The sequence below is a fragment of the Eimeria acervulina genome, genomic scaffold (genome assembly GCF_000499425.1).
Source record: "Eimeria acervulina Houghton genomic scaffold, Eah_scaff62, whole genome shotgun sequence".
Taxonomy (NCBI): Eukaryota; Apicomplexa; class Conoidasida; order Eucoccidiorida; family Eimeriidae; genus Eimeria; species Eimeria acervulina.
Window position 1 is genome coordinate 44,412 of NW_013549686.1, and position 24,232 is coordinate 68,643.

Below are 24,232 nucleotides of genomic sequence, written 5' to 3' on the forward strand. Positions count from 1 at the left end.
AAAGATGATAAGAAGCACCACGAAAATATGATGCATCTAGTTCAACGAAGGTTTTTACTATTCGGCGTGTCTAATTAGAACACTTCGCACGTGAGCATGCAGGAACTTCCTCCATGCTTGTCTGAACGGTGCTAACTCGGCGACCCCTGCAGCCCTAGCACTGCTGTGTGTGACTTGCCCTTATGGGGGGCTCAAGCTTAACCTTCCTACGTACTTCTGAAATGTCCTATTTTCGGAATATGTTCTTCGTCTATATGTTCATAGTTGGCTGTAGTATCTCCGCACCGACCACATCATAGCATCTTCCGTTTGCTGTGCCGAAGGCGTGCAGCCGCCTATACCCTATTCACCTTCAGTGTGGTCTCACTTGCATGAAGAGGGTAAATATTATTCGTCATTTCTGGCGTTTCTTCTCAAATGTTTTGCCACGGGCAACGCCAAAACAGTTAAGAGGGGCTGCCCAAGGTCTCCACCGTCAGGGAGCAGCATAGAGCGTCCTCCGTGGTTGCTTCCAGTTGCGGTCTGTGACGTCAGCTTTCAGAGTCGTACTGAGCGTTCTATATTTCTTGTCAACGAACAGAAGGGCTGTTGAACCTTGGCTTTGGAAGGTTCAGAAAAGCCCACCAAGACATGTGCTTCTCAACGCCTCTGAATTCATGAGCAGCGGGAGCAGGTATGGAGATAAGGGTTGTTGGAGACAGGAGCAAGGTGATCCAAGAGCTTTTCTCGGGGTTTTATAGTGTTAATAGGAAGGCCAAAATGGTGAGCCACCAGATGTCGCGTATCGTGTGTGCTCGCGTCGCTTGCCGGATTGCAGCTCTCCGAACTCTAGTGTTCTTCTCGCTTTGTAGGGGCTAAAAAAGTGCGGAAATGCTTAAAATAAACAACTTTGAATCCTCTTTTGACTCTGTGTAACTTCAGGTGCTCGATCTTCTAGGCTTCAGGTCAGCTGCAGCTTTACCAGAGCACCTTCACGCGGCAGTGCTGCAAGTGCTGCTGATGGGGCACGCGGGCCCCTCCTGCAGGAGACGGGTAGCTCCACTTGTAAGTACGGGAGCAACAGCCCAGCCGCTCCTGCTGAGAAGTGAGGGATGTGTTATTCAGTGTCTCTTCGCTGATTGGCTTACAAAGACTAGCAAATGGCTCAAAGTACCGCGCTCTCGTTACGTCATGCTTCTCTCAGTTGCTCCTAAGCCTGAACCGAAGGAGGGGCAACAACTGCTAATTAGGAGCACAATCAGCGAGCCAACAGAGTCTGTTGGGGAAGAAGCTCCGCAAGCACCAGGAGCACCAAAGGAGTTCGAAGCACTAGAGCGGAGGAACGAGCAGAAACCCTTCCCGCAGTTGCTTCTTGTCACCTTCAAGGCCCCTCAGGAGCCCTTCTCCACAGACGACCATGAGTCTGCTGATTCATGCGCCTGGTACAGGGCTGAGCCTTCAGAGGTCTTCTCTATTGACAGTACTCACGTACGCTCCACATTTTGCCTTCAGGACCGTTGGACTTTACTATGTCAATCCCCTGCGTGCGATGAACTACTTACTGCTTAGCCTCCATCTATGGCGTCTATCGATATATGCGCATGCCTGTGCTTTCGTGGCATTTCAGAGAGCTCTCTGCCAGCGCGTCCCGTGTGGAAAGAAGACTCAGCTTGTCTTGGTGAGCCTCTTCACTCACCATAAGGATCGGGGTGTTTTGGACGCCCAGCAGTTGCTTATGATTTGCGTAATAATGCCAGTTTCTCGTTTCTTGTTTCCGCACCAAGGGATCTAACGTCAGGAGCGTCTGTATATGTATGGCCTCCCAAACTTCTTCCTCAGATTGTTGAAGGTTTGGGTGGTCGGCTTCTTGTCCTTGGAGAGGTTTCTCGCGCGGCTGCATCTTCTTCTGGTACCACAAGAGTTCAGGTTTCTGGCTTGTCTCCACTGGAACAGCTTGCGCATCGCATAAACGAATCAGCCCCCCTTTGTGCTCCCCCAAGGACTCCCCGATGGCGGAGGCTGTTGCAGGTGTTTACTGCCACAGCAACAGCAGTAGATTTAGGGGAATCAATGGCCATCCCAGCATTTGGATCCAACAGCGTGGAACAACGCCGAAGCGTGGATGGAGCACTTTTGAGCGACGCCCAAAGCTCAGCCGTATATTGGCAAGTGAACTGCACAGCCTCTGAAGAAGCATGCTATCCTGCGACGCGTGCGGAGGAGCAACCAACAATTTCTCTGGTAGCTCTGCTCCTCCGATTCTCGATTGCCGCGTGCTTTGCCATCTGCCGCCAATTGACATTTGCAATGAGGCATTGTAACATACGCTCTGTAGTGCCACGGGGGTCGCGTGCAGGGAGAGGCACGGTTGAAACAACAGATATGCTAGATGGCTGCAACGACTGTGGCTCGGACCCAAGCAGCAACTATGGCCTCCACTGCACCAGAAAAGGCCCTTTGTGTGGTTGCGCACGCCGTGAACAGTACGCCAGAATTAGCAGCGGCCAACGTACTTCAAGTGCGTGCGTAGCTCGCCCTCAGCGCACGCTGAGGCAGCTTATTGATGACCAGCAACGCTCTCTGGCGGCACTTGCAGTGGGGGAATATCGGCGGAAAGTTGCATTGGTGAACCACGAGTACCAGATGTCTCGCCAGCAAGCGTCAAGGGCCCTAATGGACGAGCATGGGCAGCTGTTTCCTCAGGTTCATCTGCAGTTTAAGCAAACCTTGTTTCTCGCTGGCTAATTGCTCCTTGTTTTTGGTTTGACACGTAAAAAGCCGTCCCGCCTGGCAGACCATTCGACCATTCGTCTTCCTACTTCATGCGGCCCTCTGAAGTGCGTTTTTAATGCGATGCTTGCAACTTCAGGCCCGCCGTTGGTTGGATTCAACTGATGGGAAGCTGCTGATGTTATGCCTTACGGGAAGCAGGTGGAGGCCAGCACCCGGCCCGCGTACCTAGCTGTAACTGGTGCGAAGTCGGGCTTCGTGTGGAAGCAGGGGCTCAACACGTTTTTTGGTAGTGTAGGAGTTGGTGCATATTTTGCGTGTTGGGACGCAGGGGGTCAGCAAAGCAATTATTCAGGTGCACCGGTGTTCTCTCAAGGCGGGATTGTGCTTGTGCCTTTTCACTGGGAAAGAGTGGTGCCAGCGATTGATTGTATTTGCCACCCCCCCGTCAGCTCGCATTTACAAGAAAAGGTCGCCGCCTGACAGTCGGGCCCTTCCTTGAGGTCCAGGTGACTTTGTTGGATCGTGGCTTCTCAGCACTGACTTTTTCAGTTTGGCGTGAAAGTTGCCGGTAACCTTTGGAGTTTGGTGAGAAACTTTACTCAGATCTGGACGGGCTTCTAATCTTATAAACAGCAATGTGCACTCAGTGCGAATAGGTGCACACATGTATCATGACAGCTGCAAATGTTGGCATCACACGCAATTGTTCTTGGCACAAAACAGCGAACAACAGCTTGTATTGTGAATCCAAGGGATTGAAGGGAGTTCCAACATGGCCCCCCAAGAACATGCCGCACATTGATAGCACACTGGAAGGTATCCTTAATAATTGATTCATTCGTCAAGCTGCTTTCGCGATTAGTGTCCCACCTCGACTTGCCTCAAATGCGAATTCAGGGCAAGTAGGTTCGACAGTAGCCTATGACAATACGGCAAGTGCAGTCCGGTGGCATTTCCGTATCTAGACAGACGCATGGCTTGGGCGGCCTACTTCAGTCCATTGTTGTACTTGTAATAGCAGCTGCTTGCAACTCACGCTATCGTAAACCGGTCACCAGATGCGAGCAACAGGTCTTGCTACAGATGTTGCTCGATTTACGGTGGCATGAAATGTAACAGCCATGATTACAAGTGCAGCAAACAATGGTCCGGAGTCGGTTGAATATGCCGAGCGTCTTCAACTTTTCGAGACCTGCAGATGCTCTTAAAAACTCAAGAGGAAGACTCCAGTGAATGCGTCCTTGGTAGAGTGCAAGGCGTCCGTTAGCGATCCGCACGGGTTAGTAAACAAGTCACGATTATGCAGAGAGATCCAGAGACAGTGTGATATGGACGGGAGACGATTTGGAGTGCGCCAACGCTATGGACTTATGACCCAGGAAAAAAAGCAAACAAGTAACACGTTTTGAATATTCAATCTAGGCAAAGAGGTCACTGCAAGGTCCTCCACTATAACGAGCTGGTGGTAAATTTCGGCAACCACTGGGACGACCACGTTTCCACCTCCCAGTCATCTACAAATTGGGCATTGTGGTTTGGGACTACACTGCCAAAGTGCAAACGCGAAAAGTAATCCTCGTCGTGGTCTTCCACCGACGCGACTTGCCGCTCAGTTCAGCCCTGACGCAAAGATCTACATGGCGCGTAGTACTTCCTACCAAAACTGCTCATGACGGGCACAAGAAATCTACAGTTTCGTTTGTTCAGCAGAAAACAGCATTAAATCGGTGTTGACAGCAAACACAGGATGATGGGGATTCATCATCCTGTGTTTGCTGTCAACACTGATTTAATGCTATTCTAAACATACGCGTGCAGCGCACACTACTGCGGTGCACGCGTATGTTTAGATATACCTCCATCAATATCTGCGCTATGATGCGGTCAGCTTCGTATCCCCTGTACCTGCCAGACTGAGACAGATGCACCTTTAAGATGAATTTTCGTCACGAAACTAACAAGGCAACGTCAACTCCAAAAGAGCTAAACCGAATGCTTCGTATGCCTAAGCAGCGAACTGAAAAAAGCAAGGGAGCGCTTATCTGCTGGCAGCCAGATGACTAACTAGGAACAACGGACACAAGTTCTAACGTACCTCATTGAAAGCTTAGGCGGGAAATGACTGGTGGAAAAGGCTAACCGGACTTCGAGCTGGTTCAGGATACTGGAGACTGGATGCGTGAGTCAAAGAGCAGATTGCATGAGCTTGCGGCGGACGGAATCGTTAGAGCAGCTATGATGGTTCAGTCAGGCATGACTGCTGTAAGGGACACACATCCAAGCCAGTAAACTTCTACAGAGGACCGTAATGCACACGGATACTAGTATTAGTGGCGCAGGCGCGCTTAGCCTAAGGGTTTTCCTGAGACGCACATAGTATGAAGATCCTCCGAAGCTCATGCGCTGGAAACACCTAGCCATAGACGAGACAGCACTAAGGGTCTCCGCTTCATGCCCTTCCGTACAATCACCGTCTCCATCGTCTTCCTGACGGTTCGCAATATCGGACTGGCAACGGTTGTGGCCAACGATATCATACAGAAACACTGAATAGAGTTATTCCAAGGCGAGGTAATGAGTCTCACTATTTCTTAATGTGGCCTCAATATCTGTAGCAACGGACCCCTGCTGTACGAGCTCGCTGCCAAAGTAACAACCACACCCTCCACATACGACATTGTGTACTTCTTGCTCGTGCAAATGATGTGCTATTCATGCAGAAACATCTTCGTGTGTCAGCAATTAATGGTGGAGGCTGCGTTTTTCACGTGCCTTCGAGCTGCGGCGACTTTGAAGGGACCGTGATCAATCGACGGAGGAGAATTTTCCGCTAGTTCCCTATCCTGAAATAAAATCTGAAGGTGCATATGCCCTCCATACTTACACTACTTCCACTTTTGTAAAATCTTCCAGCAAGCACAACTTCATTTAGCGTTAATCGCTTCACCAGCAAGCACAGCTTCAGTTACCGCTAATCACTTGCAGCTGAAGTGACCCAGTTCGGTGGCCCTGTCTGTGGGCTAAGCTGAGACAGGGATCAACTTCGCTGAAAAAATGCTTCCATCGTACTTATTCATTTTTATTACGCTGCTACAGTGCTACCTTTCTGCTCGTTGGTGCGGGTCTAAAAGCGGAAAATGTGGCGTCTGGCTCTGGACAGAGCCACGGTCAACGGGGCTGGCTGTAGAAAAGACAGTTTGCATGCCAGTGCTCCCTCCCGCGACCGATCATACAGAGGGCCTTTATTTTTTCACATGTGTTAGAGCATCGGCCTGCAATGAAGTGTAGCTCAGGAAGAGCAGCAAAGTTCCGTATTGATGTGCGGGCCTATAGCTTACTGCTTAAATATCCTACTAACAAGCCAGCTCGTTCCACTGAAACCACTGCGATGAGATCCGAGGCAACAAAAACCCGGGGTGACTACACTAACCGGAAGAAAGACGAGTTGCCCTTTGGCCAGGATGGGCCCTATAAAGAGAGGCCGCAAACGGGCACAACTCGCACTTACAAGCGTTCCGAAAGGCCATGGAGCAGCAAATCACACAGAGATATACCAAGCGCATATTGCTTCAAGAGGGAAGCAGCGCAACATGCAGCAGCGCTTGATGGGGCTAGGAAATCGCGCAATGATAAGTTTGAATCTCGGTTCACTTTTTCGCATAGCGACCCTAAATACTACGCTGAATTGCCTGCCCAACCCGCCACAGGGTGGTGGAAAGCCCTCATAGCTTCCCGGCGCCAATGTCCAGCATTTTTGGAACGGCTGTGCAGAAATCTTGACATATTGCTTCCGGACACAATATACTCGACATCGACGGAGTGTTATTACATAACAAACAATCCCCAGGCCCTTAATCCGGGCAATTCCTTCTCCCAACAGCTGTCGCTCGCTGAAAAAGCCTGCAATGGATGGATAATAAAGGAGGATTTCTCTGCATCTAAGCTCTTCGAGAAGAATGCGGCGCTGTATTTGGCCTCCTCGGGGTTTCCTGGCGGCAAAATGAGGCTGCGTTCTAGTGCCCAACTGCAGCATAGGAACCAGAGATGTACTATCGAAAGTGCAATGGCTGCACCAGCAGCTCTAGTTAAGCAGCCACACTACGCAGCAGCCAATAAAAACATTACGAAAGCACTCGATCTTCCCAGCACGTGCTCTCTTCTAGCAGACTCCTCCTCGGAGCGTCTTGTGCAAGTGCGTCATCATTGGCCACGACGCCCTCAGAAACACTACGTCCCTTTTCATGTTCTTTCTACGTTGACAAACTGTACCACAGTCCATATTACCGCAGCTTGCAGCGGTGAAAGTCCGATAGGCATACATTTGGCTGGCTTTCGCCGCAGGTGCCTGCCACACACGGTATCGGGTGCCGCTGTGTTCGTGCCGAATTTTTTAATGCAGTGACAGTTTGCACAACCAGGATCGTGCGTGGTTCTTGAAGGTCTTTGTTCATGGAAAGAAATATTCGCGATGCCAGTTGACGCGGGCCGCTTGGCGCGCAGGCAGTATGCCTCTGGGCTTCACGTTGGTCAACAAGCTGACTCCGGAAGAGGGCCGGGAGGCAAATTTAGACATTACTGGACAGTTCTGTGTCAGCTGCGACAATTCATTTCCTATCCGGAGGCCACGCGACACCGAATACGACTACAATGAGGAACATCCAGATAGTGGAGCAACAAAGCAAGCGATCGGGGGCCCCAACAGCACATTTGACGTGTTTAGCTTATCTGGGGCTAGCCTAGCTGAAGCCTCTGAGATTGCTCGGAAGCTGACGCTGTTGACTCAGACACTCTTCAAAGTGTGGCTGGAGTCATTGGTTGTGGACCTCGTCAAGGCATGGAACGGCAAAATGTACTTTTTGCAGGTGTGTTCGTGAGCCTTTGTAGCACACATTTCTTTTAAATCAATAAAAAAATATGCAACACCTTGCATAGTCATTAGACTGCGATGCGTCAAAACTGCACAGGTGAAATCCTTCACATTGAGACAGACCGGCCCTCGCGTAGATTCTGCGCTCAAAGTGGACGACAAGAGTGATGATGATGATGAACCCCTTGATGGAGCCTTGAAGGCTAGCACTGCTTTGCTCCGGAGACAGCAAATCTCCCTAGCACAGCCATCGGTTTGCGCGATGTGCGGACTAAGCCGCAGCAAGAAGTCACTAAACCGCATGTTGAATCACCGAATGATGCTGGAAGCTCAGCATCACATGCGCAAGAGGGGAGTGGAAATATTGTTTTTTCACCAGGCAAGAAAGCAACAGCTCTCAGCCGAGTCTCCCGTCTGCGGTACTTGCTACTCACTGTACTTAGCCGAGAAGGAGCTCATCCTGCTCGAGGCAGAACTGGCTAGGGAAACTGGGCAGCAAATTAGTGCTGAGGCTGGAAAGCTTTGTTTTGTGACGGGCATTCTCGATGCAATTCAGGTAAAGTCAGGTAGAGGCCGCTGTGGTGTTCAAAGCACTTCGTTGGCCTAAGACTGGCACGCACACGCCGCCAATGAAATACACAAAATATGCTGTTGTAGTTATTTTGTTATTTTGCACCAGGGAAGTTTTTTGACGAAGGACCCTGATCTTTTAGAATTGCTTCAAGCCTTCGACAACTCCTGTCAGAACACGGAGGGAGCTGCCACCGGAGCTGGTCCTGTTGATGAACTAACCGACGACGCACCAGAAGCCTCTAATAACGAAGACATCCTTGTAACTCTACAGAAACACAGAAGCAATGCTGAGAATGACTTTCTCTTGGGAAGGCAAGATTCTGATGTTCCATTGACAAGAGATGCGCAGGGGGGGCTAATTATTTTCCGTGGAGGTGAAGCTATCCAATCGGCGCCGCCTCCTCAACCATACGACCTCGTGCTCCCTGCAGCATTGTATCAGTGGCGTCTCATGCTGTTCCTAGACTCGCTGCAGGACACCCCTTCACTGCAAGGTTCAGGACAGCAGAAACCTTGCCTGCTGCAACTAGGTCTCTTTGGGACCACATCCCCCGTGCAGTTGCCTGCCCCAGATGAGCGGGGAGTTGTGCGAATTCGTCGAATGCTTATATTCTACCTCTTCTCAAAGAAGCCGATTGTTACGGAGGCATTTAAAGAAGAATTGCACTTCTCCTTACGGTGTGGTGGCAACGCCAACCTCACGAATCGCCCCACCAAAGTCACGGATGGCAGAGCCCAGTCCGCTGGAGCTCAGCGGCCATCCATGTTTCAGTTAACAGCGAAAAGCAAACTCTTATGCAGTGGCACTTCAGAATCCTACGAGCAGCCAAGTGCAATGGGCAGCTGTTCTCTGGATCGGTTGGCGGGGAAACGGAACGTCAAAAAGCAGACTTCTGTTCTCCTTTTCGAAGGGAGCACTGGCAGGTGCAGACTGGGTATTACCCTAGGCCTGCACAGGGATATGCAGGTTCCGACTCAGTATGTCTCTGTAGTTCCATTTCGTGATGTGTTCCTGTCCCAAACTCCGTACTGTTGTTCCTGCCCCCTCCCAGCGGAGTGGCTGGACTGCTTCATGGCAGCCTCAGAATCTTAAATTTGCAACGGTACTGCAGGTTCCGCCCCCAATGATTTTTTACATCTAGCGCGCACCCGTATGTGTATGTAAGCGAACTGTGGCAACATAGCTAGAGGCCGTCAAGGAAGCTGGCAGTACACATGCGGGACTGAAAAGTAAGCTCGGGTCACCAGCAGCCCTATCTATAATCCTGCAAGCATTCTCTGTTAGCATAGGCACGTCGTAAATAACAATACCTTTATTACTCAATCAAACCCACAAGAGATTGAAGTTCGGCCAGTGCAGCATCAACGCCCAGGCAGCCCGCTGGAGGGCGTGAGCACGTTTCCCCATGAACAAGAAACTATCTCCAATGTACTTACGGGCAGGGAAAGATGAATGCCGGCACACAGCCACACATGAGCTACGCCAGCCCACACAACCCATACATGATATCAAACACGGGGGATAGTTGTGACGAAAGAACCATATCCTTCCGTACCTTCGGTACTTGGCTTTACAAGAGAGGCATTGAAAGGACGAAGCGAACGAAGCTTGCGTCCAAAAATGGCCTGACAGCTGTAAAGAACAGGCAGCTATAACTCCGTGCAAAATAGATTATCTTCAGGTGAGGGCTGCGTTGCGGCGACGTGCCACCCCAGCGTGAAGTTATGCTACAGTGCGCTTTTCAGCAGCAGCCGATGCCTGAGCAGATGCTTGCTTCTCCAATACCTTCTGGTTCAGCGTAGCCACAAGCACCTCTAGCTGCTTCTGTTTCTCACTCAGCATTTTCTCTAGCTTCCCCTGTTGCTCAGACACGAGATTCAATGTCCTGCACGCCACCATAGAGACAAGCAACGCATTTCCACAGCATGGAGGGGCCATAATACCCCACAATAACTGCTGTATTTCAACATTTACAAAAAACCGCGAGTTTCACCTCTCTCCATCTCTCTTGGCATCTTTGCATGTCTTTTGTAGCATGTATCCTGCTCCGATATCCACTAGAACCTTATCGTCGCACTGAAGTCGACCCTGCACACCAGGCAGAAACAAGCCGCTGCGGTGTCTTAAAGCTAGTGCAGAAATCCTTCTCCAAAGATAAATTCCCACTTTTCCATGATCTTAGCAGATACACGTATATATGCCAACAATATATAGTAAGTTGCTACCTTCGCGTAGAGTGCACCAGTTAGCGGCACAAGAACTTCTGTTACTTCCCCCTCCTTTCGCTTTTGCATGTGGGAGTCAAGCTGCGTCAGCGCCTCGCGAGACTCCGCGAGGCGAGCTGCGGCCACCCGTAGTTGCGATAGGTGACTTGATAGATTTTGAAGTTCCTGCGAACAGCAAAGAAAGCATTTCTCGGCTAGGAGGCTACAGTGGTGGAGTGGAACATAGCGGAGTTCTAGCGGACAAACTGCAGAATCGAACTGCAGTTCGTCCTCTAGAGCTCTGCTAGAAAGATAAAAGCAACGGGATAAAATGCAACCGCTACACAGGGCGCGCCTGGTAATTAGGTGAAATGCACTTGAGGGTCGCGTCGCAGTATCTCACGCACCGCTTCCGTACGCCTCGCAAGTGCGCTACACTGGTTCAGACTCAGGCTATTCAAGTTTGCGATGTGTTGCTCGACGGTGTCAGCAGGAGGAGCCCCCATTTCTGCAGCAAACAAGCATGAGAAGCTTCCAAAGTAAACAATCGTTTGTGCAGCTCCTTCATCTTGCCTGCTCAGTTAGCCTGGATTGAGTATGACTACGAAAGTGATTTCTTGGCCATGCTAGAGCGAACAGAACGGATAATATTTCGCAAGCACGCACTGTGGAGGGTTACCCTTGCAAGACAGCCACTGGCTTGCTCACGGAGCCTTGACACCGTGGAGCTTGGAATACTGGGAAGTCTGTAAATATAAGGGGATCGTCTGTAAGCATTTTCAACTGGGAGCTGCACCAAAACTCACTGCCTTTCGCGCAGGAAGATGAATCGGGGGTGAGCACGAAAGCTGCCACTGCATCCAAAGCCCGTGACTAGTCGTGCTTTCAGCGCCGCAGTTTTATATTCTAAGGCCTAATATTTCATAATATTGTTGGCGCGGGCAAGGTCGAGGCATTCACCAGCGAAGGGGGCTCGCAGTCTGGTCCCCTTCCGACCAGGGCTGCATGCGGATTCGGTAGAGGGTTACTTAAGAGAAATCGGTTAGTTGCTGATGCCAGTAGTGGGATTAACGGCTCTCGTTAAATTAAATTGATATTTCTCGTTTTCCCCCATCGACAACCCGCTGTTCGCGCACTCAGCCCGCCGTCACCGGGGGGGGGGCACTGCAATACTTTTCTTTCCGTGAGTGGCTTCTTCCCTTTCATTAGGAAATAAGTTCTATGAGTGCCATGACACAATCCAGACCAACATTTTTTGTACGCAGTTCGACAAACAGGCGGCCTGCTCTGAAGACGTTCACTTGATGCAAGGCGGCAACCTAACATTGGTACCTGGTTGGATGCGGCCTTAAGGAGCTTCATGTTGATGGTACTTACCTTTGCTGGGGTTTATGATTATGTATTGCCTCGTTCTTTTCAAATGAAGGAGTGGCCATAGGGCAGTCCTAGTTTGAATGTTGTGCTCCTTCGTCAACGGTAATAGGCGCCAATGACTATGGACAAATCCGTGCTGGACTTGGAGGAAATTCTCGGACCTAGAGATGAGCAACTTTTGCAGAAGCTGTCTGCTTACGAGCCTGCGGTAGGTGCTAACCTTGAATAATGGGCTTGCCCTGATTGGTATTTTCACTGAATGCTGCTCGATTGATTTCTAACCGTGCATCCACACAAGTGAACGCACGGTTAGAAATCCTTGCGTTTGCTTGTGTTGTATTTGTAACTCAGATACTCGACGAGGTTACGAACTACCATCTGAGTCGCGTAGGGTGCACTACAACGGACACTGCAGCGTGAGCAGGCACCTACCCACACAGGACTTCTTCTTTCCAGCAGCAGGTGAAATATCTTTCGTTTCAGTTTCTCCAGTGTTAGCCACCCTTTCCTTTGCTTCAGGACCCGCCTACTGTCAGTGGCTGTCCAAGTTGCGTTTGAGAAAGCAATCGAGGAAGCTAAGCTGCTTCTTGCAACATCCCGAGGCGACGTTCCACCAGGCAGCCGCCGGGCAGATAGAGGCAGTGGAGCTCAGAGTCGCACGGCCAATCGCAGATATGATCATTTGGCGGAGCCCTCTTTTACAGCAGTAGGGTCAGCCTCAGGGCCCGGCGAGGTGCGGACGCCTAACAACTTCGCCAATGGGTTATTCTCACTACGCTATTGCCTTTGGCAGTTACAACTATTAGAGTCCTTGGCCCGCTGGCTACTGTGGACTCTAGTGGATGGAAGTACTTGGTTTGGAGGTGCGTTAAAGCTGTTGCGGTTGCTGCTGTCTTTGTTCTCTAGGTAAAGGGGCTGGACGTCGAATCTCTGTGTAAGGCGCTTCAAAGAAACGGCACGCTGCCAGTGGGACCCACGTTCGATTTACTGTTGCAGCCCCTGGGACAGGAGAACGGTACACTCAATTCTTGACTACCCAAGCGGATCTGTCGCTCGAATAGCCCATGCAGAGTGTCTGCAATAGCTGCTTCAACCTGACTTCAACCGTACACATCCATGCTTACGTGCATCTGCATTTGTAACGCACTTTTTGTTTAATATATAAAAGCCGCTGCTCCAAGCTGATCCGCCGCGGCTCCTGCATTGGTAAGACGGCGGTGTTGGGCTACTTGGGAATAAATGAGACGGGAAGGCCCTCCGCTTCTGCTGTCCATCATTGTTTCTTAGGAAACAAGGGACCTCAACTTTGGTCAGTTAGTTGATTGTAGATGCTGTCCGCAGATACGCATATCCCAGCTTTGATGCGCCGTACTCTTGATTCCTAAATCCCCATTGACAGAAATGCGGCCATTGTTCAACAACAGCACCAGCATTGCACGGTTTCCGTCTAGATTGGTCTTCTCGTCGCTATAGTTCCTACCTTCTGCTCGAACAGCCCATTCAGAGTGTCTGCAATACCTGTTTAGAATAGGCCGTCTTCTTCCCAGGGCAGCTATTCCAAACGTATTCAGGGTGAAACGCTGCCGCCGCACCTGGCCACATTATGCCGACCTGCCTCTCTTTTGTCGCGCGTCGACACGGGCCACAGCAGTTGTGCCGCACACCCTTACGGCGTGGACGAACTTGCTGCATATGGTTCAGTTCTGCGTGGAGTTGTTCGTATGCCTCACTCCAGCGAACGGGAACGAGAAGAGGGCCGAAGCACTTGTGCACCCGTATCCTCTGCTGCAGTTGCAGAGTAGGATAACCGTTTTGCCTTAATGGCGTTCACTGTGTCTTCATCATATGTTGCATTTGTGGCTGTCGATGGAGTGGGAATGCAGGCATCCTCGCATTCCATGATGACTCCTCCTGGAGCGCAAACCTCTCGCCTGAAGACGGGAGGTATTCGGTTGCTCAGGCCATTCATGTAGCTGCTGGATTTCATATGCTTGGGTGCTATGCATACGAACCAAGTTCACCAGCTGTGCTTATACGCAATATTCACAGTACCCTCGTGGCAAAGTAGGGCACCCGGACTGCATTGGGCCTAATGCTTGTAGGGGTCCGACGGATGACTCACTAAAGCGGCAGAATGGGGATGTAGGTTTATATGATTGCATATATGATTACTGGGACGTTTACTGGCCCCCCTATATTTGTGGAATGCTTCGCTAACTGCAACAGTAGGCCGTCAACCAGTGGCACGTTGCGGCTCAGGGTGGAGCGGCACAACGGAACGTAGCCACCTGCCTCACTTGCCGGCTATTATCTAGCTATACTCTGAACTGATATGCAACTCTAATAAAACTGTGTTTCAGAAGGAAAAGTGGGTCGAGCAGCGCCGTGAAATGCCCTCCAGCTACGACCGCCGAAACGGGCCAGTGCCTCGGGGCCACAGCAGCGGAGACACACCCATACATGCGCGTATCCAAGTTTTTTTATAACTCCGGTTGCCTTTGAAGACAGTTTGCAATGATTTTCTTTCATATAGGCTAACTGGTGCTTTGACTCCGAAGGAAGTATCTGTACGCTCTCTGATCTCTGGTCATGCCCTCGGGGGCCCTGGGTGCCCTGCCAATTGATCTATTGGAGGAATGCCAATTCTTCCAGCATGAACCAACTGCACTGTTTTAACGGGAAGGCTCATATTTCCCGAAATGGGATCAGGCGGCGCAATATGCGCAATAATTTTTCTCTTGGCCTTTTCATTCTCTCGTGGCCTCCTTGCGCATTGTCGGCAGCACCGCCTTGCCGTGCCAGGTACGGGCTTGGGAATTCAGAGACTGTTGAGGAAAGGCCCAACTCTATTCGAGTTGTTGAGTCAGCAATCTCCTTTCGCTGAGACCCGAACCATACAATGGACCTCTCCCGTCTCGAACTTGCCTGGGACTCCCCCATATCCCCCGGAAATTGGGGCGAACAGCAACAGGACCGGCGGCAGCCTCACCCGTTTTGAAGGTAACCAAAGCCATAATCTAGCGCTGTTGCCCTCAGCTCACATGGACCTGCTTACATGGAGGCGGTGGGCGAATTCTTCTCCATGAACCGGCGCATGAACGCACTATTGCACTCGCGCTTCTGGTGCTGTACGCAGGCACACTGTGGGACGAGAGGGGAGCCAGCATCCCACCAACATCGTTGGTGCAGCTAAGGCTCTCCCCTCTGGATGACTCAGCTTTGGCTCTATACCATAAGGTGTTCAGGGAATCAATTCAAGGGACGGCAAAACCTGGTATGTTGAGGGCCTAGTTGGACGGTAGATGCAACGAAACTTTGATCATCTCATTATCAAGGTTTCGTTGCAAGCGAAACGAAAGTCTGCTTCTGTGTAGACCACATTTCAAGGGGATGCCCTGAAATGAACTCTACACAGAGGTAAAGTTTCCCTTAATATGCAAAAACTACCCTTTCCTCTTCTCCTTTGACTCAGGCTTCAACTACGTTTTGACGCACTCCGCAATGAGGTCTCTAGCAGTCACAAACCTCATCATAGGGAGTTTGCTACCTGAAGTTGAGAAAAAGCGAGCATTCGTAAGAAAGATTGGAAAGGTCGTCGGAAAAAGTACGTCTCTCATACCTGAAAGTTTTCACAAAGATCACTCCCTGCAACTCTGCAAGAGCCGGGCAAACGGTAAGCACTTCTCACCAACTTGTGTGATGCTACACAGATAATCCAAAAAGTGATGCTGAAGAAGAAGCAGAAATCAAAGAAGTGGTACAGGTACTAAAACAATTCTCAGGAGCCTCCTCTGCAAGGATCCGAAGCGACAGTAGTGTAATGTCAGCAATCCAGCACATAATCTGCAATGTGCGCGAAGGAAAAAGTGAGTCAAGCTTGAACTCGTGCTGTGCTTTCAGTCCACGCAACAGCTTTTTTTTGCCAAGTCTGATTTTTGCCGTGTACACAAGTGCACGCCCTACTGTGTGCATAATAATAACAGTGCATACTGAGCTCGTTGCTAAGAATGTGGTGCAACTGCTTGTAGGAAGCGGCTTTGCTGGGCTGTTCGAGTCGTTAGCATCAGAGTCGATTTTCACCATTGCCCATAGCATTCTCCACACCGGAGCAAGCTTAGGCCTTTCGCTTCAGCCCATGCTAACCTCGGGGCTAAGACTTGTCCAAGGCTGCGTAAAAATGGCGATGAAGATTCAGACTATGGCAGGGCCCGCTCTGCTTTTACCTGGAGGGGTAGTGGGAACCGTTCTTCAGCACTTTCTCCGGGCCTTTAATCTCATTTTCTTCCCACCGCTGTTGGCTGTCACCGGGGGCCTTGCCGGAGCAATGGGGGTGGCATGCTTATTGGGGGTGCCAACAGTCCTTTCCGAAATCTACAACTTTGTAAGCACCAAGGTACTAAGGGGTGTAACTGCAGTCTACAAACATACTCAGCGTAAGTCCGGTGCTTCCATAGTCCTTGTTCTTCTAATTGGGAAGCGCATATCTCGGTTGCTTTAGTTTTCGTCCACGGCCGAACACTTGCAGGACACTAACATGCCTAGGTGATGAACGCATGGGAAGACCCCTCACGCTCAAGTCAGGAGAGACCAAGAATGGCGTGCGTTCTTTTGGCCTGTTTGCAGTTTTTCGACTCCGAAGTGACCCTCACGGGGTTAAGATTTTGAAGAGTGCCTTTAGCGGCAAATTTGTCTCAATGCTTACACAGCTATGGCAGCTGGATTCCGTTGGTGTGGAGACACTTGAAAATTCGGTGCCACACATGACTACGTTTGCCAGCGAGGTGTTCTCCCAGGGCTTCCTCAATGGGATTGTTCACTTTGCTAGGGAATATACTTCGCTAATAGAAGAGGAATACCTTACAGGTTACGAAGATGCAACGGCCAAGTGCTATGTGCGCCTGCATTCGAACCTTTCTAGTTAACGCAGATGGCTTTGAGGCGGGATTTGTCTGTTGTTCTACCTCTCCACCGGTTTGTGTATGCGAGTGTGCGCATATGTGTACAGGAACAAGGTGTTCTGCTGACAGAAACCAAATTAACTGTAGGTTATTGCACAGCACTCAGGCAGTGTTCATCGAATATTACCTGCTGGAGTTAGCATACCTTACGTGTGGAAGCCTCATTTTGTGCGCAGTGCGAAGGGACATTTCGACGGCTAGAGGCGTTTTCCACCAGGTCCAAAGCAGTCCTAAACTTCATCAGCTGGATGGCATTTCGGGACTACATTACGGAATTGCTGCTCATGGTCTACAATACCGCAAGACTTTCGCTGGAGGCGCAAATAAACCGGAGTGAAAACCCTTCTATGGAAACGTTGAGGGCTGCTTTCGCTGCAATTGACTTGCAGGATTCCTTAGTTGCGAATATCGTAGTCAAGCCGAGGCTGCAAAGGGATGTTCACAATTTTACTTCCGGAGTAGTTGGCATTAGTAAGTGTCGCCTTTTGAGCCTACGCTATTGCACTGGGATGCCTCATTACTTAGCCATCTAACAATAAGATAAAACCTATGCTTGAGCTTTTTATGTTTCTGTGTTGGCCACAGCAACATTCTTTCTGCTGCGAAAGCTGCACCGATGGAGGCCATGGCCGGCGGAGAAGGCCCCGACGGTCAGCACAACTGTTTTGGGGGCTGCTGCACAGCAACAGTCGGGAGAAGGAAAACGCGAAGACTTGTCCCTAGTGACGCAGCGATTGGAAGCGCTTGCTGAGGTGGAAATGCCACCAGAGTTGGCGATGGCTGCTCCAGAACTCAAGATAGTTGAAGACAAGCCCGTCACGTCGACAGAAGCTACTCTTTTGGGGACGTATGCGGTCAAGAGAGATCAACTAATGATGTCTCTCTTGCGACGATCTCTACAGAAGCTTATCGGGGCCCTTGACAGCCTTTTTGGACGCCTAGAAAAGATGGTTAAGGCTACCATAGGACGAGACAGGGTCCATACGTGCAAATTGGCCGATCGGAAACTGTGCTTCAACACCGATGAAGCGACTAAAGCAAGATTTGCTGTCTTGCAGTTTGTACTGGCTGCTCATCTTGGCGTCTCCATTGGAACTGATGAGAAACTGGTTGAATCTCCACAGGACTTAAAGGATGATTTTATGCTCTTTGTTAAAGATGCAGCGTGGTTTCGCTATCGTTCCCGTACCTTAGGAGGTCTTCGAAGGAGAACTCGGTGGGGTCTTGACATCCTAGTAGATCACTTGTTTCCCCAGCGCAAGGAAGAAGACAAAAAAGAAGACCCTGTTTCAAAGGAACACTTGACAACAATTGAACTAGCAGGTAATGCGGTTGCGGCCTGCACATGAATTCCCTAACAGGCTTCTGAGCTCTCCTTGCACCACTACGGACCACCCTGCAGGCCCTTGCTACTAAATATCGCTGCGCTATTGTGCGATTGCATTCAGTGACCTCCAATCAGGTCGCAGCAAGCAGAGCTGTTAGGAAGCTAGTGAGTCTACATACATGTTGCCGATGGAGACAGCAGCGTGCCTACTGGCTTGCACGTGTCCTCAGAGAGGCTGTGTATCCTATACAGCGCAGAGATCACCGGTTTGGGTGCTGTTTGAATGGCCCTGTTTTGTATGGAGGATGCTTGCTTGTTCAGTTTAAGCTGACTCGCCTCCAGTGCCTCAACAACGGCGCACTTTTTGTGCTGACCACGGATTCGGGAAATACCAAAGTGTTTAGGCCAGGTATTAACAAGCAATGACTAGAATGAACTTCATGAGCGCAGCATATGGCGGTGCCATTCTTGCTGAGTGAACAAGGGACTGCCTTTTGCAAAGCGCAGCCTACTTATTGTCTTGGTTTGCACATCCGCAGAACCTCCCATCACGCTTGAGATGCAAAAGAAATTGTGCACGCCGGAACATGAATTCATCAAATTCAGCGCTACGTACAAGCAAGAAGACGTGGGAGGCCACTTGCTAGTACCAGGCCATGCGGACATTAACGGATTCATGGTCGACTCTGGAATTATCTTGAGGGCAAAGCATAACGACGAAAGTGCTGCGTACCTTATAGAAGCAGCCCTTTGGGCTAAAGGCATTCCTCGCATCGATGCACTCATGGTAATTATGTGCATCGCTGCTTCACGGACTGGGTGAATGGTGATATCAAAAGAGCTGCATCGAAAAACATTTTTGAAGACTTACAACTAATTAGGCCGTGGCTTGCAGGTAGACCATGCATAGACCTGCAGGAAGCCCGCAGAGGAGGCGCTCCGCACCAACCAAAGAAGCATGCGGTTTTTGATTGTTTGTATCAGGCAGCAGACCTCCTTGTGGCGACGAAAAGAATGCTTTACACCGATAGGAGCTGGGAGGAGTTTTTCAATGATTGGACCCCAACAGATCTGGATTATGTGCAGCACCATCTTTCTTCGGGAATGCACCTTGACAGGGAGAAATACGTGGTCGAAGAGCGAAAAGCTCTGTATTCCCTTGATTTGTCGGCCGATGGGCTCCTCGAACTGCTGGTTAGGTCGCTTGAATCAACTTTTATCACGGCAGGTGCGACCCATCACAGTGCTTTTAAGCGCCTTCTTAGTAGCATGGGAAGCGGAAGCATGTGCACCCACACAACTGGTGACTGTACAGTGTTCCGAGAAGCTGTTTTCCTGTTGTATGTAGGGAGCTTAAATGCTGGCCTGTCGGATTTGGCACTGATTTTCCCTGCCACTGTTGGACTGGAGGCCTTGAACATGGCGGAGAAGAATGTCACTGGTCTGACGAGCATGTTAGGAAGGTTCCAGGTACTGTTGTGGGACGAATATGCGGCAAAAAAACAGCGGAGCAAAACCACTCCAGTACTGTACCACCTCCAAAGCTCGGTAGACTCTGCAGCGCCGCCTCAGCTCGCGAGGAACGGCTTTCTCAGGCCTTCAATCAGTGACGCCTTTGCTCACGAGGAGGGAACTACTGACCCCCTCTATGCCGACTGGTGCGAAGAATTATATTCGCAAGCTAGCAACAGCCTTGACGAACCTGGCGCCGCCAACTTAGCTGCTCAAGATGCCGGCACCATCCAATGTGCACTACTTCGCTTCCTGGGAAAGCGCCAGCAGGTATGTCCACCCAAACCAAAGTTAACGCTGTCAGTTGGGTTCCGCCTTCTACGCCAACCTGCATATACAAGCTGTAGAGAACCTGCGCGCAATTTCAGTCGTTACTATTTCAGACACCTCGCATAATTTGAAGAAAGCCAGTCTTCCTGAACTCCTCTCCGCGTTGCCTTGCAGGGGGAACCGACTGAGAAGGAGAAGAATGCTGTGTTCAAGTATCTGCACAATGTGACCGAGCTTCTTCGCAAGGCAAAGAAAACCAATAGGTATTCTTGGAAAAGGTACTTAAATGCGAAACCCCCAAGAAAAGGTGAAAATCGCGAGCAGGCAGACTCATTTCGGGCAGCCATCAAACGCTCGCTCGTCACTCTAAAAAAACGCGCCAGTAGAAGCTCAGGAAGAATGGCTCACAAGATTAGGAGTGAAGCAGCAAAAAGATTCTTCGGAATCCGGTAAGCACGGAGACTACGACACTTCAGCCCATTTTCTGTCTGAAGAGCGCTGACCTCAAGACGTTTTCTGGCATATAGTGAACTTAACGCCTTCATCACTATTTTTGTGCGTTTCAGCGTTTTCAATATTCTGCGAGGTTCAGAATTCCTTCGAACACTGCACTTAGCTGCGGTGGAGGCCTTTGCTGACCAAGCTTTGTTTCCTAGCAGAGTACTCCTTCACCCCACTACCCTAGCTGCTTTTACACGCATCCGCACCCTGATGAAGTTTGAAGTAGTTCCGATGATGGGTCGGCCTGGAGGAGCGGAGGTCATCACGCAGATTAAAATGATGCCAACACCGTCTCCTGCGATGAGAAGTAAACATCTACCTGCATTAGTAGTTCGCACATTAGCTATTGGAAAGTGCAACTTCAAACTAAATATTTCCAGTATGGATACGACAATGTTGGAGGAATACCAATGTTTTGAATGGAAAATATTTTGGTTGTGCCTTCAGGGCTAATAAAACGGCTCGAAGCTCAGCTGAAAACAGCCAAAACGAAGTTCGGCTCATCATACAGGCGTCATATAAGGCATTGTGCGGGATACCTTTCGCTCATTAATATTGCATCGTCCGCTCCAGCGTTTGTTGGCTCTCATCTGCCCCGCCTATTTTCTCGTTTCGTTTCCCTCGTGGACCAGCCCACATCAGCAAGCAGGGGAGAGTACCTCATTACCCGTCGAAGCCTTGCGTATTTGGAACAGGCAGGAATGAAGCTGGTCCTCAAAGCTGGCGATGCAGTGGCTTTGCTGGAAAAATCCTCAATGGATCCACCAGTGGAACTACCTGTCCACCGGACCCTCGGACTGCTGAGCAACATTGCGCCCGAGAGCCTTCCGCTGGCTACCGGTATTACTGCACGCCGAACGCATCGGCCTAGCGTATAATAATCTTGCCCACACTTTGCTGTACTGAGACCCTACTGACTGCAAAGAGCTCATTCCGGACAGATATAAGAGAAAAGGTGGCCTTGAGTTTGTCTGATTTGATACTGCAGCTGGAAGAAAGCTCCACCACCCTCGACTTGGACGCGCTAGCTTGCTTCTTTTCTGCAGTTTGGCCATCCCAGCGCTTGCAAATCCGAATCATGAAAGAAGGCGGGAAGCAGCTTTGAAGCAGATGGAAGAGCTGCGCGAGGTGTTGACTACAGCTGAACTCCCCCTGTACTTCCAAATTGACCAGGAGGCAACCTCTTCAGAGCTTGATTTCCACGACTTCGAGTCGCTCATTAGTGCAGCAAAAAATGTGCAACCTCGCAGGGAAGATAGCCGGCAAACGGAGCTGACTGCTGGCTTCCTGCTGCACGCGCCGTTGATGAAAGCATTGGAAATTATGGGTTTGGTAACTGAGACTGTGGGAGATGACTTTATTGCCTCTCCCTTGCAGTGCACTCCAGAAGGTGAGGCAGACCAATCAAACGCTGTAGCCCTTCATTTTCGGTCGAGTGGCTGGGATACGGTTGAGCGGTACCTCAGCCCTTGTGAAATATCTGTTGCTTTATCTCCTCAGATAAGAGCTCAGGGACCTCGTACACCATACCAGTCAACGGAGCAAGCCGCCTGCGCATGATAACGTCGATGCTAACCCAGCTGGGGGACGCAGAGGATGTAATGGAACGCCTAGAGGCATCCAACATGGCTGCTGTGAGCACGCGAGAGGGATCTACGGAGAATTTCGTAACAACAACTGCTTATACTGAAGAGCCGACACAATCCAGTGCGCATGATGGAAGCTCAGAGGAATTCGAAGAACAATCACAAACAAAGAATATGCAAATGCCGGAACAAACTGAATCATATGGCAACGCATCTTTCGAGAAAACAGACACTTCAACACAGGAGCTCACAGCTGACAGTGAACAGTGGACTGACCCACTTCAGTTCAATGTGAATACCGCACATTCCGGAACCTCTAGCGCATCTTCGGAGTTAGAAGGGAGGGAACCAGTGCGGAAATACGCTGGCGATCATGCTTTGGAGATGGCCATCAAGGCAGATGAAGAAGGTCTGCGTAACGCGAAGGCTGCTGTTCAACATTTTACGCAGCAGCTTTCGTTATTTGAGGCTCATTCATCGGCATTTACCTCTATTTTCCACACCATAGTTTCAGTTGCACAACTTCCATCTCGCCTTTTTAACTCAGTATCCACCCGATTCGTTGACCACCTGGCTACTGCTGTCCTTAGCATGCCGTGGAAAACGCAGCGAAGGTGGGTGCAGCGTTTAAGGCGGCTAGACAGAAACAAACTAAGCAGAAAACAGGCACTTCGCCGACCTGTTGATGAGGGCCGAGCAATATATGTAGCAACGGAAGCAAGCGGTAAAAGGACCCCTTTCTCGACTTTGTTTTTGCCCTCCTCGGTAAAGGAGGCCCTGAACGACATCCGCAAGAAGTGGAAACGCCTATTGAGAACAGAATATTTAGCCGTCAGAAGTGCTGCATGCAAACAAGATGCGGATCTTTGGCTGAAAGATGAACTTGAGGCGCGTGATCAGGCATTTGCTGAAGCAGCAGAAAAAGGAGAAGCCGCAAATCCCGTGGCCGCACCTGAACAGTTCGAAAAAAATCACGAGGCCCGACAGCAACTGTGCGTCCATCCACTCTGGCTTGAGCTCCGCTCTAGGCTATTGGTGGAACAAGACATGCTGGAAGCCGAACGACTTTTCTCTTACTTTGTCCGCATGGGGATCGAGAACGCCAAGTTAGTCCAGCGATCTGCAGACCAAGGTGACTTATGCGGCAAGCTAGAATGTTCACGAACATTTGCTGAAAGTGCATGTACTAGCCAAACGAACTTTGACCATCCTTGTGGACCCCTCGAACGGTACCTGAACCCATGTTTGTTCTTTCTGTTGCTTTCTGCAGCTCTAGTGGATCACCTGTGGGACCAGCTCGTAGAGATGCGCCTGCTGGGGATTACAGCTTCCTCCGAGGCCTCTGCAGCTGCCCGGGGGCGGCTGCAGAAGGCAGTGGAAAGAGTCAGCAAGAAGCGGCCATTTATGGCAATCGAAACTGTGCGTGAATTGGTCACTGGATTCCTGGAACAGCTGCTGCAAACGCCAAACATGGCCAAAGAGGGGCTTCACGAAAAGCTGGAGCAGCTACAGATAAGGGCCGTACAACTCGCCGCAACTTTCCTTCTCAGCAAAGCAGCCGGAGCTGAACAAGATGATGCGGAAGAGGCCATCAGAAACCTAGTTCGAACCCAAATGACTGAAGAAGTCACTTCAGAATTCACTCCTGGAGAGGGCCCCGGCGTATCAAATCTGCAGGCCTGGTTAGTCCAGATGTACTTCTTCGCAGATCCGCTCTCGCTGCTTTCGCGACCCTCGATTTTTAAACCTGCCGTTGTGCTCATCGAAATTCTCAACAAAGCGGCACGTAAGACCCAGAAAGGGACTTCCTGAGGAAATGCCCTGCACTTGCTCGGTACCACAACCGCTGTATCTGCCAATGCGTTACTACCACCAACAGCTTTGGCTAGCGAATCGCTTCACCCTCAAAACGATGGTACTTCGACCGTTGCTACACAGCAAAGTCCCGCTCACGAAGTGCCCTCTGTGTTCTGTTTGCTGCTTTGCAGACCCGCGTTCCCCTGTGTACACTATCTGGCGCAAGGCTCTGAAATCCACTCGTCAACTAGGAAGTGCTTCCCTAGAGCTTTTGCTGCGCCTCCCCCGTGCCTACGTCCGCTACCCGCAGAAGACGGAATAGACGACAGGGTGATATCAAGAACTCGAAATTACCAGAAGGCATGCCCTTTGGAACGGGTGTAAGCTCAGCTAGATAACTAAAATCGGACTGCTCGGTACGAATACGTTTTCTGCGAATTTGAGCTGGATTGCCAAAACGATATTTAAGGTGTCTGGGAGTGCGTTCTGAATGAATCGTGAAAAGAGGCCCCAGAAAATACCTCGCCCACGCGATGCCTCTATCGGCAGC

General features: G+C 50.3%; 4 protein-coding genes across 4 annotated transcripts; 3 read left to right on the forward strand and 1 right to left on the reverse strand.

Annotated features, from left to right (window-relative positions):
• Window positions 1–759: 759 nt before the first annotated feature.
• EAH_00011560 (hypothetical protein, conserved) lies at window positions 760–2,724 on the forward strand (the record flags this gene model as incomplete). Its single annotated transcript, XM_013394833.1, has 4 exons — window positions 760–786; window positions 1,105–1,467; window positions 1,607–1,657; window positions 1,819–2,724. 4 exons carry the CDS (start codon window positions 760–762, stop codon window positions 2,722–2,724), a joined length of 1,347 nt encoding a protein of 448 aa, XP_013250287.1.
• A 3,042-nt stretch (window positions 2,725–5,766) lies between these two features.
• Window positions 5,767–9,245, forward strand: EAH_00011570 (hypothetical protein, conserved; the record flags this gene model as incomplete). The annotated part of the gene is made up of 5 exons (XM_013394834.1): window positions 5,767–5,879; window positions 6,484–6,904; window positions 7,188–7,574; window positions 7,677–8,135; window positions 8,259–9,245. The coding sequence occupies 5 exons, from the start codon at window positions 5,767–5,769 to the stop codon at window positions 9,243–9,245; spliced, it is 2,367 nt and encodes a 788-aa protein (XP_013250288.1).
• A 630-nt stretch (window positions 9,246–9,875) lies between these two features.
• EAH_00011580 (prefoldin subunit 5, putative) lies at window positions 9,876–11,719 on the reverse strand (the record flags this gene model as incomplete). Its single annotated transcript, XM_013394835.1, has 6 exons — window positions 9,876–10,038; window positions 10,147–10,241; window positions 10,379–10,543; window positions 10,765–10,865; window positions 11,164–11,230; window positions 11,690–11,719. 6 exons carry the CDS (start codon window positions 11,717–11,719, stop codon window positions 9,876–9,878), a joined length of 621 nt encoding a protein of 206 aa, XP_013250289.1.
• Window positions 11,720–11,852: 133 nt separating this feature from the next.
• EAH_00011590 (hypothetical protein, conserved) lies at window positions 11,853–24,004 on the forward strand (the record flags this gene model as incomplete). The annotated part of the gene is made up of 25 exons (XM_013394836.1): window positions 11,853–11,939; window positions 12,083–12,147; window positions 12,251–12,464; window positions 12,638–12,697; window positions 13,781–13,873; window positions 14,515–14,731; window positions 14,868–15,005; window positions 15,204–15,335; window positions 15,760–16,164; window positions 16,355–16,623; window positions 16,737–16,772; window positions 17,079–17,160; window positions 17,275–18,012; window positions 18,138–18,181; window positions 18,338–18,425; window positions 18,556–18,803; window positions 19,001–19,244; window positions 19,365–19,798; window positions 19,973–20,061; window positions 20,365–20,606; window positions 20,747–21,139; window positions 21,360–21,689; window positions 21,800–23,017; window positions 23,156–23,671; window positions 23,874–24,004. 25 exons carry the CDS (start codon window positions 11,853–11,855, stop codon window positions 24,002–24,004), a joined length of 6,513 nt encoding a protein of 2,170 aa, XP_013250290.1.
• Between the last annotated feature and the right edge of the window lie 228 nt (window positions 24,005–24,232).